We start from the raw sequence: 18,992 nt of genomic DNA, 5'->3' as shown, positions 1-18,992 counted from the left end.
AAGGTGAGTCCAGCCTGTCTCCTAGCTTTTCAAAGGGGAACATTCTTCTATCAGGCTGTAGGCTTTTTGGGAGCAGAGACTGTATCTCATACATCCAACTCTTAGCACATTCCTTTCAACATGACAAGGGATAAATAATTGTTACAATAAATAGATATACCTAAAAAAAGAAGAGAAACCATATATGCAACACTTTTCTTCTAACACTTAAAATTTGCCTTTGTCCTGCATGGTCCACAATGATTGGCTGAGATCATTAATGATGCATTTACTACAAATCTGTTCAGATCCTTTCTGTTAAAGTTTAACTCCTTTAGTTATTGATTTAGTCATTCAGCAACTGAAAACTTAGCAAGTTACTGAAAACTTAGCAAGGGCTCTATCCATTGTTAGGTGCTATAGCTACAAAGACAGATAAGGTAGTCTTGGCTCATGATATGGGTGAGTAGCACTAATAAGCAAAAACCAATCGTGCAGCCTGTTGATTCAATAAGAGAGATATGGGACAATTACATTGGCTCAACCTGGGATTTACAGGAATAGCTTCCCAGAGGAGGTGGCCCCAGTGCTGAGTGTTAGAGGAGGAGCTGGAGTCCGGACTAATCAGGCAATGCATATTCCTGACAAAGAGTATGGCCTGAGGAAAGGGACAAAGAATAGCAATAGCAGTAGGGCCATGAAATTCAATGTTGCCCCAACTGTGGTCGGAAGTGGTGAGGGATAAGCCTGGAGGGGAGGGCAGGGAGCAGGTCAGGATGGCACTGCTTAGACTTGATCCTGCAGGCAGTCCGGGGAGTGCAGAAGGGTTTTAAGCAGGGGATCATGTCACCAGAGATTATTTTAGTGGCAAGGGAGAGGACAGATTTGAGGGACACAAAAACTGGATGAAGCGGAATTTCTTAGGAGGCATTTGCACAAGAGTAATAGGTTTGTGTTTATATTTAAGAATCTTAGCAAACATTTATTTAGCATTTATAATGATACTTACTAAATAAGCAGTATAATACAATAGTATCTTATTATTTCAACCAACCCTATGAGTAAATACCATTATTATCCTCATTTTACAAGTAACAAAACAGACAGTTAAGTAACTCCCAAGGCCAGCATGTAGTTCGGACAGTCTGGCAGCAAAGCTTCTGTTCTTAATCACTATCTCATCTGTTTAATTTTAGTCTCTGCCACTGGAATGAAAGCTCTGTGCAGGCAGGCAGGGAGGACTGTTGTATGTTCTCTGCCATGCCTAAACAACAGGTACACAGTAACTATTTCTTGAATAAACTCCATGACTCACCTAAGTGAAAGAATTAGTGGACTCTATCATATATAGATTCAAGAAATATTTTAGATGCAATTTTGGCAAATTTTGGGCAGACTTTGGTGACTGTTATGGACTGAATGTCTCTCTCCCCCGTCCCAAATTCATATGTTGAAGCACTAACCCCCCCTCCCCAGTGGGGGGGGGGTCTATGGAAGTAATTTAAGTTAACTAAGATTATAAAGGTGGGGCCCTAAACCAACAGGATTGCTGTCTTTGTAAGAGGAAGAGAGACCAGAACTTGCACTCTCTATAGACATGTACTGAGAGAAACACCATATGAAGATGTAGTGAGAAGACACAAAGAGTGCTCTCATGGGAAAGCGAATCAGGTGGAACCTTGATCTTGGACTTCTGGCCTCCAGAATTGTGAGAAAATAAATGTCTGTTTACGCTGGCTAGTCCATGGTATTTTGTTATGTCAGCCCAAGCAGACTAAGGCAGTGGATGAGGGTGAGGGGTGAAGGGGGGCTTTCTCACCTGGGAAACTGGAGGGGCAGTGGTACCACTGACTGGGGTAGAGAATTTGGGAAAAGGAGAGGTTGGTTATGGTCAATGGAACAACACTAATTATCCTATACTTTGGGTTCACCTTACTCAAACAAAAAATACAGTAGAAATTAGCTATTTAAAACCCTTCATTCAATAAATATTCTATTCACCCCCCTTGCATTGATGGCCACTGTGCTTGTCCTGAGAATACAAAATAAATAAGATTCATTGTCTGCCTTTAGGAGCTCACAGTCCAGTGGGGATAAATACTCTTCTTTTTAGTAAAGCTAGCATGCTAGCTAGAAAGACCTTTTTCCTTTTCCCCATTTCTAAAGACCTGGAGCTCATAAGAAGTATAGTGGTAAAATCCCATATGGATAAGGCCTTTGGAGTCACATGACCTGGATTTGAATCTGGGCCTTGAAATACTAGCTAGGTGATGGTCTTAGATAGGCCAAGCAACCTTTCTGGGTCTTGGGGTCCTCATGTAACTGCAGAGTTGTTTTATGGATCAGATAAGAAGATAAGTAGAAATGTTTTGTAAAATACAATATACATATTAGCAATCACTGTAATTATAAAAGCTCCATTTCTAATCTATGAAAAATAGAGGTAAATCAGCCAGTGGCAGCAAGCCAGAGGTGAAAGGCTGCCTTTGAAGCCTATGGGGTGGAGGATGGACTGTGACTGGTGTAGTGGGAAAAAGAACAGGTTCTGGGGTCCTGCTGACCTAGGTCAAATCACAATTCAGTTATCAACTGTGGGGAGTTGACTAAGTCAAGTAATGGAACTAAGCTTTAGTTTCTTCTTTTAGTATAAAATGGAGTTGATAATACCCACCCAGGAAGTCATTCAGAGTACATAAAGGGCCTGGCAGGGTGCCTATCAGAGCTGTCAGCTCAATTAATGGTAATTGTTGTTCCGATTTGTCATTTTCCTCCCCCTACCTCCTAAGGGGTTTGCTTAGTTAAGTTACTTGAGATGCAAAAGAAGTGAGGGGAACAGAAGGGCTTTTATGACTTACTTTAAGGGTAAAGAAAAGTAGCTCAGCACAGCTTTCCTTTTCTAATCTATGGCGCAAACACGTGTTTAGCAAATGACCGTGTTAAGCAAATGACCGTGTTATATGGCATGAAGCCAGAGAACACTCAACTTGATACTTATTCCTTGTATTTATTCTAAGTAAATCTACCAATCACTATTAATAAGGGTTCTCTGGAGGCAGTGCTTCTCAGACTTTAATGTACACATGAGTCACCTGGGGGCTTATTAAAGTGCAGATTGTCATTCAGTGGATTTAAAATGAGGTAGGAAATTCTTCATGTCTACCAAGGTCTGAGGTGAAGCCCATGCTGCTGGTTTTAGTAGCTCACTGTGAGTAAGGAGCAAGGCTCTGAAGAGATGTGGAAATCTCTTCGTTGGCATGGTGTGCTCTGTAATTCCCAGCTTCTCTTTAGCAATCTAAGTACAAACTAACTGCTGATAGAACACTGACAAGCCTTTTTCAGACAAGATTTAGACATTCTGCCGCACAGCTCATTTCAGATCAGTACTGACTTTATTGGGCAGCCTACTATGTGCAAGGTGCTAGGGATACAAAGGTTACTGAGACACAATTCCTGCTTGAAGACTGTCTTTTTTCTGACATGGTACATCCTTGTAAACTGTTAACTTTCTAAGGGCACTGTTATTGCCTTGCCTATTGCCTACTCCATAGATAATAAATAGTAAATGAATTAATGAGTTTACAGGAGTTTCATGAAAAATGTCCTTCAGTAGCACATGACAATGATATACTATCTTAACTGCCCTCTGTCTTAACTATCATGTTTAAGGGATAGTTATGTCAAAATCAGGCTGATAAGGTGGGCCCCAATCCAACCTGACTGATGTCTTTATAAAAGAAGAAATGCTTAGAGCCACGGAGATTCCAGGAATGAGCTTACACACACTGAAGGATGACCGCGGATGGACGCAGAGAGAAGGCAGCCATCTGCAAGCCAAAAAGAGAGTCCTCAGAAGAAACCAAACCTGCCCACACCTTGATCTTGGACTTCCAGATTCTAGAACTATGAGGAAATAAACTTACGTTGTTTAAGCCACTCAGTTTACGGGATTTGTTATGGTAGTTTTTGCAAATTAATATATAGATTTGCACAGTTTTTATGCCCAGATCCAAGACTCCTTTCTGTAGGAGTCTTACAACATGTAAGAATAATTCTAAGAGTAGATGAATGAACCTAAGGGTACAGTGAGAATGAGTCATGCAAGGACTTGGGGGAGACAGATGAAGAGGGTGAAATAGTAGCCCAGATTGGGCTAAAACAGCAGTAACATGTACACATTTCCCTCCCCTTCTCATGATACCAACAGGAAGTCTACAGCTTTGACTGAAAATAGGTTTTCAACACCTCTCCCCCTTCAGGCTACACTTTGATACTTAACACAATATTATCTGTCTATAAAAATTGTGGCAGGAGGAAGACCCAAGTTTTCTCATTGTATGAAAGTCCTAAAGAGCACCTGTGATGATAAAGTAATGAGACTGAATTTTTGATAAACAAAAAGATATGTCAAGATATGCCAAATGTGCCTGGGTGGCTCAGTGGGTTAAGGCCTCTGCCTTCGGCTTGGGTCGTGGTCCCAGGGTCCTGGGATCAAGCCCTGCATCGTGCTCTCTGCTCAGCAGGGAGCCTGCTTCCTCCTCTCCCTCTGCCTGCCTCTCCACCTACTTGTGATCCCTGTCTGTAAAAAAAAAAAAAAAAAAAAAAATCTTTAAAAAGATAAGCCAAATGTGATTCCTGCTAACCACAGGGAATCTACATTTGAAGCTTGATTCTAAAATCAGGGGATTGATTTTTTTGTTTTTTTACTAAACATGTTAACTCATATGTACAGATGAATGCCTCCTTCAAAGTGGTCATTCTAGAAGGTTCTACACGTACTCTAACCATGTCACTGTCCTCAACTCATTCCTGGAATTGTTTTCAGGGTCTGTAAGATAAGTCTTCTGCACTCAGTGACTCTTGAAGGTCGGTTTGATTTTCAAAAACAATCAAGTGTCCTTCTGGGTAACTAGGAGAACCAGTCAAACTGTGTAATCCCAAGAAGATCGATCCTAAAGAATACAGGCTGATTTTTCTTGAGTGAATTGTTCTCAGCTCCAGAAGACAGTTTCTAAAGGCAAACCCCAGACAGTAGTAAACATTCTAGAGACCTGACAGGGGTGGAGTGGTGACTACTCTGAAAGAAACCCCATTCATTTGTATATGCAAATTTTCTAGCGGTTCCCTTTACCAGACTATTTGCTCTCATCCAGATCAACCCTCCCTTAGGGGACCCAGGTTCCCAGAAGTACAAGGACCTCGCTGCCTTAATCAGTTTTTTAAGCTGGGTCAATTTTTAATCCAACCTGAGAATGTTAAATAAGGGAAAAGAACCACTAGAGGAGTCTGGGGCTTATCACTCTTTGTGATTCAAAGGACAGAAAGACGACCCAGAGAGAAGTTCCTGAGACATAACTTTCTGCTCCATGTAAGAAAGACATTATCAGCAGCTGGAGCTGTCCAACAAGGGAGTTCGTTTGCCTGGGAGATTGTGTTTCCAGCCCTGGGAAGAGTTTAAAAGGAAGACTGCTTATTACAGGATGGTGTAGAGGATCCTTGTCTATTGGGTGGGGAGCTACCCAATGACCTCCAAGGACTATCCACAGAGTCCAACCTGCACAGTACCTGGCAATTGTTAGATCCTGAAAAATCCTGAAAGGGAATGAATGAGGAATCTAGAGCGTCTTGTGAGCCAAGTGAAAGGTTAGAGGCCGGGGCTCAGTCAGCTGCAGGGAAGGTAAATGAAAATAGCCACCAAGAGGTGGGGCCTTCCTTGAGTTTTTGCTATCATAAGGAATTGCTTTGCACACCTGAAACGTTACATGTTTATGAATATTTCTGAGGGGGTAAGGAGCTGAGAGAGGAGATAGACCACTGCTCACCCTTCTTAAACTCCTCCAGCACGGTGTCCAGCCGGGTATCATTGAAGACGCAGTGCAGGGGCCGGTTGTAGAAGCGAGTGACGGTGAGTAGCGGCGTGCAGTCGTCGGGGTCCACGAAGGCCAAGTCCTTGACAAACAGAATGTCTACAATGTTGTGCCGCTGATCGCCCTCGTACACGGGGATACGAGTGTAGCCGCTGCGCAGAATCTCTGAGACGGTGGCGAAGTCGAGCACCGCGTCGGAGCGCAGCATGAAGCAGTCCCCGAGGGGGGTCAGCACCTCCTCCACCACCTTGGTGCGCAGCTCCAAGGCTCCCTGGATGATGTTGAGCTCCTCCTTCACCAGGTCGCTGTAGGGGTCTGCGGCCCGTAGCGTCTCCAGCAGTTTCTCCCGCGTGTAGAAGGTGCTGATCTCCTGACGCAGCGCCCAGTCCAGCAGGCGACCCAGGGGGTAGCACACGGGGAAGGCGGCCGCCATCAGGAGTCGGGTCAGGCACACGCTGTGCGAAGCGATGGCCAGCCCGTGCCGAGAACACACTGAGTAGGGGCAGATCTCGGCGCCCAGAAACACCGCGCCGGTGCAGACGAGCGCCGGCAGCCACGGGAAGTGAATCCCTGCCTCGCTGTAATAATCTTCTCCGGTGCCCCCGACACCCGGCGGCAGCGAGGCGTACAGCCAGCCGGCCAGGGCCGCGTTGGCTCCGGCTTGGCCCAGGAGCAGGGTGCAGAGCAGATGGGTCCCCCTGCTGCGCACGGCCTGCACGCGGCGCGCCTGCTCCTGCTCTGCGGCCGAGCCGCTGTTCCGCAGCACCCGTAACTCCACCGGGTCCAGCGAGAGCAGGCTCAGGCGCAGGCCGCTGAAAAGGGCAGACAGGGCGAGCAGCAGGAGCGCCCCGAGCGCCCGGAGCCACGCTGGGGGCAATAGGTCCCCCCCAGGACCGTACAACCGCGGGCGGACGCGCAGCAGGAAGCCGCCGGCGGCGCCGTGGTGGTGCCAGGCGCGTCCATCCCAGGCGCACAGCGAGAAGAGCTTCCCGCCACCGCCCGCGCCGCCCCGCTCTGCCTCGCCCTTGCGCAGCTCCCGCACCCTCACCTGGACTAAAGCCGAACCCGCCACGCCTCCGGGGCGCAACGGCCCCAGGACTTCCACGTCCGACGCCCAGTCGCTCTGCTCCCGACAGCGCTGCGGCCCCGGGGGGCGTGTGGGGACAGCACTGGGCGCCACGCCGCTACCCCCCGGGGGCTCCTCGATGAACACGAGCCGGGGAGCCCAGTCGCCGGTGCCGTTTTCTCCCGAGGAAAGGGTGGGTGCGGGCACCGGCGCCGCGGGCGCCGAGGGCCCGGGCTGGAAATAGACGCGCAGGAGGAAGCTGGTGCCTTCCGCTGCGCGCAGGGTGCCCCCCTCCAGGGACACGCGGCCTCCAGCGGTGTCCTCGGGCCGCAGGCCCAGCAGCCAAGCGGCGGCGGCTGGGGGCTGAGGAGACAGGGAGAAGAAGAGCAGGAGCACAGCGCCTCGGCTGCAGCAGTCCCGGAGCCTGACACCCACCGCTGTTGCCGCAGCCGCCATCCTGCACCCGGCGCGGATGCACGTGATACTGCAGAGAACAGAGGGAGATCTGGAGGGAGGAGGAGCCGGAGCCGGCAACCCGGCCTGGGGCAGGTCACCACGTGTGCACCCCCTGCAAGCGTGGGCTGTAGACGATGGGGATTCAGACCCAGCCCCCGCCTGGAGTCCCCGTAGGAGGCCGGAGGTGGCCACGCATCACTGCACCACGCATAACCCCCGAAACACGGGTGAATCTGAGCGGCAGCCTAAGAAAAGCTTGATTTGGAGCTCGGCCTCCTGCTCCAGCGGTAGGGAGGCACTCTGCGAACTCCTACCCGGCAGTAAATTCCCTGTCACCAGGGCTTCCCCATTGGCCAGGGATATTTCCCAGCGTTTTGCCTCTCCTCCTGTCTCTTGCCTTCCCCCTTCTGGTCAAAAAATATTCCAGAGGCAGCCTTGAATCTGTAAAAAACTTTGCATTTGGTCTCCACTCTGGTTGACCTTTAATGCTTTAAAATTTTAGGCATTACTTAAGTTCAACTCCTTGTTGAGATCCAAATGTCCATCAATAAGAAACTGTTAAAACAAATTGTAACACTACTATGTGATGGAATACTATGCAGCAGGAAAAAAGTGACGTGGCTCCATGTGTTTGTGATATGGAAATATCTCCAAAGTAACAGTGGGAAAATAGGGAGGGGTGCTTGGGTGGCTCAGTCAGAGCATGGAACTCAAGAGCATGGGAGTCTTGAGTTCCACTGAAGTTATGATCTCAAGGTCCTGAGATGGGGACCGTGCTCAGCAGGGAGTCTGCTTGAGATTCTTTCCATCTCCCTCTGTCCCTAACCCCACTCGTGTTTGCCTGTCCTCTCTCTCTCTCTCAAATAAATGAATCTTAGGGACTGGAGGAGATTATCCTGAGTGAAGTAAGTCAGGCAGAGAGAGTCAATTATATGGTTTCACTTACTTGTAGAGCATAAAGAATAATATGGAGGACATGAGAAGGAAAGGAAAAGTGAATTGGGGTAAATCGGAGGGGGAGAGGAAGCACGAGAGACTGTGGACTCAGAAAAAAAACTGAGGGTTTGAGAGGGGACAGGGTGGAGGGATGGGTGAGCCTGGTGGTGGGTATTAAGGAGGGCACCTATTGCATGGGGTACCAGATGTGGTGCATAAACAATGAATCTTGGAACACCGAAAAAAATAAAATTAAATTAAGATGTTAAAAAAATAAAATAAATGAATCTTAAAAAAAGAAAGATAGTGAAAAGCAGAAAAATGTGTAATATGCTAGTCTGTATTAAAATTTAAGTATAGATGTGCATATATACACATATAAAGGATTACTATGCAGAAGATACACAAGAAATTCTAAGTGTTCACTTCCGGAGAGTTGGACTAGATTGAAAGTTTGGTTGAGAGTATATATATGCAGGAGATTGCAAAGAAAATCCAGAGATCCTCCAACTCCTCACCCCGCTTTCCCCGGGGGTTACATCTTAACTATGATATAATACCAAAAGCAAGAAATTGGCATGGGTGTAAAGTGTGGTTATAGTTCTACCTCATTTTATCACATGGGTAGATTTACATAACGATCACTGCAATCAAAATGCAGAATTTTTCTATCACCATAAAGCTCTGGGAGGGAGACCTTTTTTTTACTGAATTACTTGTATTGTTTGAATTTACCATGGGCCTGTTACTTTATTTTTACTTTTATAAATTTATTTCTTAAATTTACATAGTAAAATTCACTTTTTGATGTGCTGTTCTATGAGTTTTGATGAATGCATATTCTTGTATCGCCATTAAGAATAGTGCCATTGGGGCGCCTGGGTGGCTCAGTGGGTTAAGCCGCTGCCTTCGGCTCAGGTCATGATCTCAGGGTCCTGGGATCGAGCCCCGCATCGGGCTCTCTGCTCAGCAGGGAGCCTGCTTCCTCCTCTCTCTCTCTCTCTGCCTACTTGTGATCTCTCTCTGTCAAATAAATAAATAAAATCTTAAAAAAAAAAAAAAGAATAGTGCCATTGGGGGCACTTGGGTGGCTCAGTGGGTTGAAGCCTCTGCCTTCTGCTCGGGTCATGATCCCCAGGTCCTGGGATCAAGCCCCAAGTAGGGGCTCGGCGGGGAGCCTGCTTCCTCCTCTCTCTGCCCACTTGTGATCACTCTCTCTCTCTGTCAAATGAATAAATAAAATCTTAAAAAAAAAAAAAAGAATAGTGCCATCGAGGCATCTGGGGGCTCAGTGGGTTAAAGCTTCTGCCTTTGGCTCAGGTTATGATCCTGGGGTCCTGGGATCAAGCCCTGCATCGGGCTCTCTGCTCAGCAGGGGCCTGCTCCCCCCCCCCCCCCGCCTGCCTCTCTACCTACTTGTGATCTCTGTCAAATAAATAAATAAAATCTTTAAAAAAAATATGCCATCACCCTTCAATATTCACCCTGAGTCTCTCTTTGCAGAACCCCTCCCCCAATCCCATCCTCTGACAACCACTGATTTATTTTCCCCTATATTTTCCTTTTCTAGAGTGTCATACAAGTGCAATAATACAATTAAAACCTTTTGGATATGACTTCCCTTAGTATAACACATTTAAGAGTCAACCATGTTGTTGTGTTTAATCAATAGTTCATTCCTTTTTGGAATTAACTGGGTAGTATTCTATTATGGCTGTATTCTATGGTAGTATTCTATTATGGGTAGTATTCTATAATGGCAGGGTAGTATTCTATTATGTGGATGCACCAAAGTTTGTTTATCCATTTACCAGTTTAAGAATATTTGAGAAATACTTTCATTAGATTATTCCTTTCTGCTCATGACGCTGACGAGTAAGCATCCTTAGTCTCCCTCCCACCACCGTCATGCCTAAGTCAGAGTCTTCCAAAGAGTCTGGAACGCTGAGGAGGCTCTTCATCGGAGGACTGATAGATTGTGAAACAAAACTACCATTGCATTAACATGCACTAGAGCCTGTCTATTATAAGCTGCCTTTTGTGAGGGCAGCTTGAGAGATAGAAGGAAGATTGGATCACAAGAGGGAACATTGAAGCATGTAGGGGAAGTATGGGGGAAGGGGAGAAAAGGGGTCAAGCATGTGATCGTTTCTCTTAAGCATTGGCAAAAACCACTCTCGCTTTTCTCCCTGAATTCTCTCCCAATCCTCTCCTGAATCCTCTCTCCTGTCTCCTCTCCCAACCTAATTTCCTCAACACAAAGCTACCTGCTATCCTAAGGGTTCTCCCACCTCTTTAGGGCCACAGGACTTTATTATTGTTATAACACCACTTAACAACTTTATCAAGCTTTAGTATTACAAAGGAATGTCAAATTTAGTATTACACACACACATACACACTAGCGCTGTGTAGTAGATGTGATTCTACCCATTTTACAGACCATGTTAAATGACTGGTAAAACTTCTTTGGACCCTAGATTGATGCCCCCTCACCTTGCAGTGTTGACCAGTACCAAAATAAAACCCTTCAAAAATATTAGATCAGGAATTTAAAAACTTAAATTTCTGATTATAAAATACTATATGCTCATTGCAAATAAAATTTTAAAGCAGAAAAGCATTAATAAAAATAAACTATAACCCCACCATCCAGAGATAAACAGTGTTAATATTTTGGCACATTTCCTTTTTTATTTTCTATATACAAAGATAACTGAGAAATACATAGACACACACACACACACACACACACACACATAAGCCCTCATATATTTATCTATTTTATAATTGGAATACATATTATACATACAATTCTACTCTGCTTCTGTCACTTAATATATCAAGAGCATTTTCTTTTTGTTTTTTTAATGAGAATAGGAATCTTTATTAGTTAACTCATTATTTAGATAACTTGCAAAAATATTTTAAGAACAAAAATGTAAACTTTTCTCAGCTTCTTGGGAGGAAGACCATATTTAAATTTAGGCTAATATATTTAATATATGTTATTCAGGAACTATTTATTACTCTTTCCCCTTGATTAGCTTGATTCCAATGGTCATTCGGCCATTGTTCAACTACTTCTTCTTTTTTAAATTTCTTTTCAGCATAACAGAATTCATTGTTTTTGCACCACACCCAGAGTTCCATGCAATACATGCCCTCCTTAATACCCACCACCTGGCTCCTCCAACCTCCCACCCCCCGCCCCTTCAAAACCCTCAGATTGTTTTTCAGAGTCCATAGTCTCTCATGGTTCACCTCCCCTTCCAATTTCCCTCAACTCCCTTCTCTTCTCCATCTCCCTATATCCTCCATGTTATTTGTTATGCTCCACAAATAACTGAAACCATATGATACTTGACTCTCTCTGCTTGACTTATTTCACTCAGCATGATCTCTTCCAGTCCTGTCCATGTTGCTGCCAAAGTTATTCATCCTATCAGAAAGGATAAATACGGGACATCTGGGTGGCTCAGTGGGTTAAGTCTCTACCTTCAGCTCAGGTCATGATCTCAGGATCCTGGGATAGAGCCCCACATCAGGCTCTTTGCTCGGCAGGGAGCCTGCTTCCCTCTCTCTCTCTGCCTGCTTCTCTGACTTGTGATCTCTCTCTGTAAAATAAATAAATAAAATCTTAAAAAAAAAAAAAAGAAAGGATGAATACTTTCTGATGGAGGCATAATACTCCATAGTATATATGGACCACATCTTCCTTATCCATTCATCCATTGAAGGGCATCTTGGTTCTTTCCACAGTTTGGCAACCGTGGCCATTGCTGCTATAAACATTGGGGTACAGATGGCCCTTCTTTTCACTACATCTGTATCTTTGGGGTAAACACCCAGTAGTGCAATTGCAGGGTCATAGGGAAGCTCTATTTTTAATTTCTTAAGGAATCTTTACACTGTTTTCCAGAGTGGCTGCACCAACTTGCATTCCCACCAACAATGTAAGAGGGTTCCCCTTTCTCCACATCCTCTCCAACACACGTTGCTTCCTGTCTTGCTAATTTTGGCCATTCTAACTGGTATAAGGTGGTATCTCTATGTGGTTTTAATTTGAATCTCCCTGATGGCTAGTGATGATGAACATTTTTTCATGTGTCTGATAGCCATTTGTATGTCTTCATTGGAGAAGTGTCTGTTCATATCTTCTGCCCATTTTTTAATATGATTATCTGTTTTGTGTGTGTTGAGTTTGAGAAGTTCTTTATAGATCCTGAATATCAACCTTTTGTCTGTACTGTCATTTGAAAATATCTTCTCCCATTCCGTGGGTTGCCTTCAAGAGCATTTTCTTAAATATAAAAAAATATTTTGTAAATGTAATTTTTAAAATATGGAACTATTACTATATATCTATTATATTGTGAGAAAGGGGGAACTGTAAGAAGGAAATTATTTCCAGCTGCATCAATTCTATTTTTTGCAAGTGTTAGGCTTAGAAAAGTCAATCCACTTTTCTGGGCCCATTTCCTCATCTGTGAAATGAAATACAGTTTTAAGGTCCCTAACCTCTCATGAGTCAGTGAGTAAGGGCTAATATACACTGGGTGAAGATAATCTAGAGAGACATACTTTTCCTTTACTGAACAGGAGGCTCTGGAAAAGTACTGTTTCTGGAGCTCTACTATAACTAAAAGGATATCTAGGGACAGGTGTAGGCAGTGTGATTCTAGAAAGGAAGAACTGCAAAAAAATATCTTCTTGGAATCTGAATTTTGATGAGATCATCAGATTTCTTATAAAATGGGCACTTCTAGTTTACAAGATGGGCAATTTCTCACTTCCTAGAGAGATAGAGAAAATGATAGTTGCCTTTAATTTCAAGACCATGCTACTTCAGAATGTACATGTTAAAATGCTTTTTGTTTATTTCATTACTTGTTCATTCATTCAGTGAATTCTTGCCTTTGAACAAAGTGCCAGGCAGTGCTAGATATTCTGCATGGACAGATACCATGGTTGCTGTCACGGAGCTTAGATTCTAGATGACAGATATCTAGATGGCAGACATTAATTAATCACTCCTATGAAGATGATGGTCAAAGTGTCACACAAGTATATAATCTGGGCACCCATCTAGAGGGGAAAGTTTAGAAAGACTATACCCAAAAATGGAATTCAATGAAAATGGAAGAATTTATACATTGGAAGAATGTGAAAAATATATTTCATGCCTTCTATCCTTTTTTGTACATAAAAAACGATGACAATGTATTAATAATATTCTTAATAATAAACTCATTAACATTTATTGAGTTACTATGTGCCAAGTATATTCTCCTTTTTAATCTTCATAATAAATAAAAACTGGGACTCAGATTGTGTAACTTTGTGAATTGTCATCAATGTGTTGAGGAGCCCAACTGTATACAGAGTCTGAGTCTGGAGTTTACAGTTTAAAAAGCTGGGAAAATAATAGTAATACCAGGTAACCCTTACATAAGGCTTATGTATCAGGCATCAACTAACTCACTTAGTTCTCATAAGAACCTTTGGAAGTAGGTATTTTTATTATCATTTCCACTTTACATGAGAAAGCCAAGCTACAGACATATTAAGTACCTTGATGGACAAGATTATACAACTAGTGGCATAGGTACTGTTACTAGACTACACTATTTTACTCTACACACACTATAGCTATCTGTCCCATTCCTTTGACATTCATACATACAAATATTTGCTTGTGTTATTTTAAATAGTTGTACTTATGTTCCTATAATTAAAATATTCTGTTTCTTTTCATTCATCATTATAGCATACTTTTCCTCAGTAAAACTGTTTATAAGCATGTTTTTCCTTTTTTCTTCCCTCCTCTCATCCTCTGGCATAATGGTGATGGTGGTGGCTATTGTTATTTGTTGATTTTATCATTGGCCCAGAGGATTGAGTTAATCATCTTCCTCAGTTCAGGGGCTGTGAAGAACCCTCCTTCACCTCATCCTAATTCCCAATCCCATCCTCTCTCTCTTTAGGTAGCCACTCCAATATTTTGATGTATCATTAAACACATATGTATCCTTGTAAAATTGGGTTTTTTTTGTGTGTGTTTTATTGAGATATGATTAACATACCATAAAATTCACCCCTTTAAACCAAACAATTCAGTGGTTTTTCATATATTCACAAAGTTCTACAATCATTGTCACTACCCAATTCCAGAGTATTTTCATAACCTTTAAAAGAGATCCCATACCTATTAGCAATCACCTTCCTTCTCTTGCCCTATGTCCTAGCATCTGCTGATCTCTATTTGTCTATGTAGGTGCTTTTCATTTTCATTATACGTGCTCTAGAACTTGTTGTTTTTCTTACATTGTCACTCAACACTGTGTTTGTAAAATCAGTCCATGTTGCTGAATGTGTGCCTGGTTTAATGTTCCTAAATGCTGGATGGTCTTCCACAGTGGAGAGCCACATATTTTTCACCTATCCTTTGGGGGTGGACACTTAGATTACCATCAACTTTCCACTACCACACACAAAGCCACACTAAAATACTTGGCCATTCCCTACTGGACTTATGGAGGACTCCTCTTGGATGTGCCTGCTGTGGGACTGTCGGGTCACAGTGTATACATACTTACGTACATATGTATGTATACCTACATACACTTAATTTCACTCAGTATGATCAGCTTATCTCCACCAGCACTGTCTATAATTTCCTGTTTTCCTATGTCTTAGCTAAAATTTAGTATTATTCACTCTTCAAATTTGGCCAGGCTAATGGGGTATGAAGTGTTATCTCGTTTTTAAAATACGAATGTCTTTGATTCTCTCCCTCTCTCTCTCTCTTTTTTTTTTTTTTTTTTTTTTTTTTTGGTGGGCAGCAAAGCAAGGTTTATTGAGTGATAACAAAGTGATAGTACAAAGCTCCCAAGGAGGGAGGAGTTGCCTGCTTTTGATTATTCTCAATAACTTTAAGCATCTCTTCATATATATTTGTTAGTCTTTCAGGTGTGAAATTGAGTGGAATGGGGCTAAAGTTTTGGGCTGACATTTAAAGTTCACCTGCTCTTTCTTTTATAGGACGTATTTTCAACAGTGGTTTATATCTGAAAACACTAACTCATGCTTTACTCTGCTTGAAGCCCTGGACCCTACTGAGACAGAAACATGAGATGGAACTTCCCAGTAAAGCAGGGGTAAGGCAGTCTGGACTTGTTAATGTCTACAATAAACAGTTAATTGTGTGCACAGCGTTTCTGAGATATAGGCTTTTTTTTTTTTTTTTTTTTTTTTTTTGGTAGAGCAGGACCTTGTAGGACTTAGTGTATTTCTTTTTTTTTTTTTTTAATTTTTATTTATTTTTAAAATTTCTTTTCAGTGTTCCAGAATTCATTGTTTATGCACCACACCCAGTGCTCCATGCAATACACGCCCTCCACAATACCCACCACCAAGCTCACCCAACCTCCCACCTCCCGTCCCTCCAAAACCCTCAGATTGTTTTTCAGAGTCCACAGTCTCTCATGGTTCGTCTCCCCCTCCAATTTCCCCCAACTCCTTTCTCCTCTCCATCTCCCCATGTCCTCCGTGTTATTTCTTATGCTCCACAAATAAGCAAAACCATATGATAATTGACTCTCTCTGCCTGACTTATTTCATTCAGCATAATCTCTTCCAGTCCCATCCATGTTGATACAAAAGTTGACTATTCATCCTTTCTGATGGAGCCGTAATACTCATAGTATATATGGACCACATCTTCCTTATCCATTCATCCATTGAAGGGCATCTTGGTTCTTTCCACAGTTTGGCAACCATGGCCATTGCTGCTATAAACATTGGGGTACAGATGGCCCTTCTTTTCACTACATCCGTATTTTGGGGGTAAATACCCAGTAGTGCAATTGCAGGGTCATAGGGAAGCTCTATTTTTAATTTCTTAAGGAATCTCTACACTGTTTTCCAGAGTGGCTGCACCAACTTGCATTCCCACCAACAGTGTAAGAGGGTTCCCCTTTCTCCACATCCTCTTCAACACACAGTTTGTTTACTGTCTTGTTAATAATTGGTGTAAGGTGGTATCTCTATGTGGTTTTAATTTGAATCTCCCTGATGGCTAGTGATGATGAACATTTTTTCCTGTGTCTGTTAGCCATTTGATACAGGCATTTCTATAGTTAATAAGAAAAGCTCTTGCCTAGAGCAGGGAGGGTTTTTGGTTTTTTTTCCCTTTTTCTTTCAAAAAAGGTCAAGAGTTTTTTTTTTTAAATGATTAATCCCAGGGCGCCTGGGTGGCTCAGTGGGTTGGGCCACTGCCTTCGGCTCAGGTCATGATCTCCAGGTCCTGGGATCGGGTCCCATATCGGGCTCTCTGCTCAGCAGGGAGCCTTCTTCCCTCTATCTCTCTCTCTCCGTCTACTTGTGATCTACTTGTGATCTTTGTCAAATAAATAAAATCTTTTAAAAAAAATAAATGATTAATCCCAGCATCTTGGCAGTCAGTAAATCAACCCCACTTGATCACCTGACTGAAATCAGGCAACCCAATGTGGGCTACCAGACTGGGTGACAGAGAGCTGGAAGCAGAGGTAACCTCTAGGCATACAGAAAAAAATATTGAAGATGTTTTCTTTACTGAGAAGAAATGGGGAAAATGATACAGATGTGATCAGCTTGGGTACTGTTTTTCAGGATAATATGTTCTCAGAATGTAAGGGAAAAATCAATGTGATTAAGACAGTCTTTAATGTAGCAAAACATTTTTTTTCCTTCATACAGCAATGCTTCTCTAATTTCATTATGCTTAATAATCATAAAAATCACCTGGGAAAGTTTGTTTTTGTTGAAACAGATTCTAGAAGAATACAGAAACTAGTAAACTGGTAATAGTGGTTGCCTCTCCGAAGAGAAATCAGTAGCTGGGAAATAGGAGAGAAACTTTTTCCTTTTGATATTTTAAATTTTGTACAATTAACATCGATTTCCTATTCAACATAATTTACATTTCATTAACAAATGCACATTCCTATTTCCATTTTGATTCTGTGGATCAAGAATCTGCATTTTAACAAGCATCTCTTTTGATTCCAATAGAGCTGACTGGCTGACTGGTTGGCTCATTTTTGGAGAAACAATGATACAGAGGAGAGGTTTTTTTTTAAAATTAATTAATTTATTTATTTATTTATTTTACAGAGAGAGATCACAAATAGAGAGGCAGGCAGAGAGAGAGAGAGAGAGGGAAGCAGGCTCCCTGCTGAGCAGAGAGCCTGATGTGGGACTCAATCCCAGGACCCTGGGATCATGACCTGAGCTGAAGGCAGCAGCTTAACCCACTGAGCCACCCAGGCACCCCAGAGGAGAAGTTTTTAATCTTTTTTATATTTATGCATTCCTGTGAATTTTTAATGAAAGCTATGGGCTTTGTTCCTAGAAAATTGCACATGTATACAAGGACACAATAATGTGAATATCTTGGGAGTACAGTTGTAGGGCATTCATGGGAAACTCAGTAGCCGTGTGTCCATGAGCCTCATGTTAGGGACCCCAATACGGAGGTTTTGTTTTTCTTCATGGCAAAAAGTTTATTTTAAAAGGAGAGGTCTAGAGACTTGAGAACACTTTTAACTGTGTGTGTGTGTGTGTGTGTGTGTGTGTGTCTGTATGTCTGTATGTACCCGTGAGCCTCTGTATATAAGAACAAAAGGAATTTCTACTTTTGATGAAGGGTTCCTTCTCCATTTCTAGAAGTAGTTCCTAACTAATAAACAGAAGATGGATCCCTCAACAATTTCTTTCCAGCTACATCCTGTCCACAAACATGTTAATGAAATTTGCAGATGACCCCAAAAGAGGATATGCTGCAAACACCAGGAAAGCTGAAGAAATTATGTAAAACATTAGCAATATGGCAAAGAGAATGACAGTCGACTTGGAAAAATTTCAAGTAGAGGCATCTGGGGAGAAGTCATTGGAAAGAAAATTTTTCATAGGAAGGGCAACACCTGGAAAGTAGTGATGGCTATAATAGGCCCAAGGGTGATGCTAAATGGCAAATTAGATACATGTCTGTTGTATAATATTGTGAGAAAAATATGACACCGACCTCTGGTTACATAGCAGGGAGATAATGGTTCTTTCTGTTTGGCCCTAGTGAGATAGCACCTGGTATGCTGTTTTTAGTATTGGACACTTCATTAGTGGAAAATTGTTGGTTAACATTTGGGAATTGTTGGGAAGCAAGAAACAGGAACAATTAAAAACATTTATTTGACACGACTCAACCATTCAAAACCAATGTCACAGAGGGAAAAAGGAATAATGAAACTCTATACTTAGATTGTGTTGCTGAGAAATCAAAGAAATCAAAGATCTTTTCACTATAATTTCAGCATGGACCCACTGATTGTTAAAGCAGGGAGAGATTTTGGAGGTGAATTCCGATGATGTTTAAATTCCTGGGCTGTGCTAAAATTCTATTCTGTTAGCTGGGCAGGTTGCTCTTGGGCTTTGCATTTCATAGAGCTCTAGAAAGAGTCCTCTTAAAACATAGATCTGAGGGGCACCTGGGTGGGTCAGTAGGTTGAGCATCTGCCTTTGGCTCAGGTCATAGTCCTAGGGTTGTGGGATCCAGTCCTGCATCAGGTTCCTTGATCAGCGGGGAGCCTGCTTCCCCCTCTCCATCTGCCCCTCCCCCTGCTTGTGCTCTTTCTTTCTTTCTCTCTCTC

At 42.8% G+C, this 18,992-nt stretch overlaps 1 protein-coding gene across 2 annotated transcripts in view; it reads right to left on the bottom strand.

The window, feature by feature from the left end:
- Positions 1-7,736, bottom strand: part of CNNM1 (cyclin and CBS domain divalent metal cation transport mediator 1) — a 60,531-nt gene extending 52,795 nt beyond the window's left edge. Inside the window, exon 1 of one of the 2 annotated variants that reach the window (XM_082722247.1) lies at positions 5,799-7,736. In XM_082722247.1, the coding sequence (XP_082578373.1) occupies positions 5,799-7,365 (1,567 nt within the window). In that variant the 5' untranslated portion in view covers positions 7,366-7,736. The remainder of the gene's footprint in view (positions 1-5,798) is intronic. The other variant, XM_082722248.1, reaches the window with a different exon arrangement.
- Positions 7,737-18,992: the final 11,256 nt, after the last annotated feature.

This window comes from Mustela nivalis, assembly GCF_964662115.1.
Source record: "Mustela nivalis genome assembly, chromosome: 2".
NCBI lineage: Eukaryota > Metazoa > Chordata > Mammalia > Carnivora > Mustelidae > Mustela > Mustela nivalis.
This window is presented reverse-complemented; position numbering and strand designations above follow the sequence as displayed.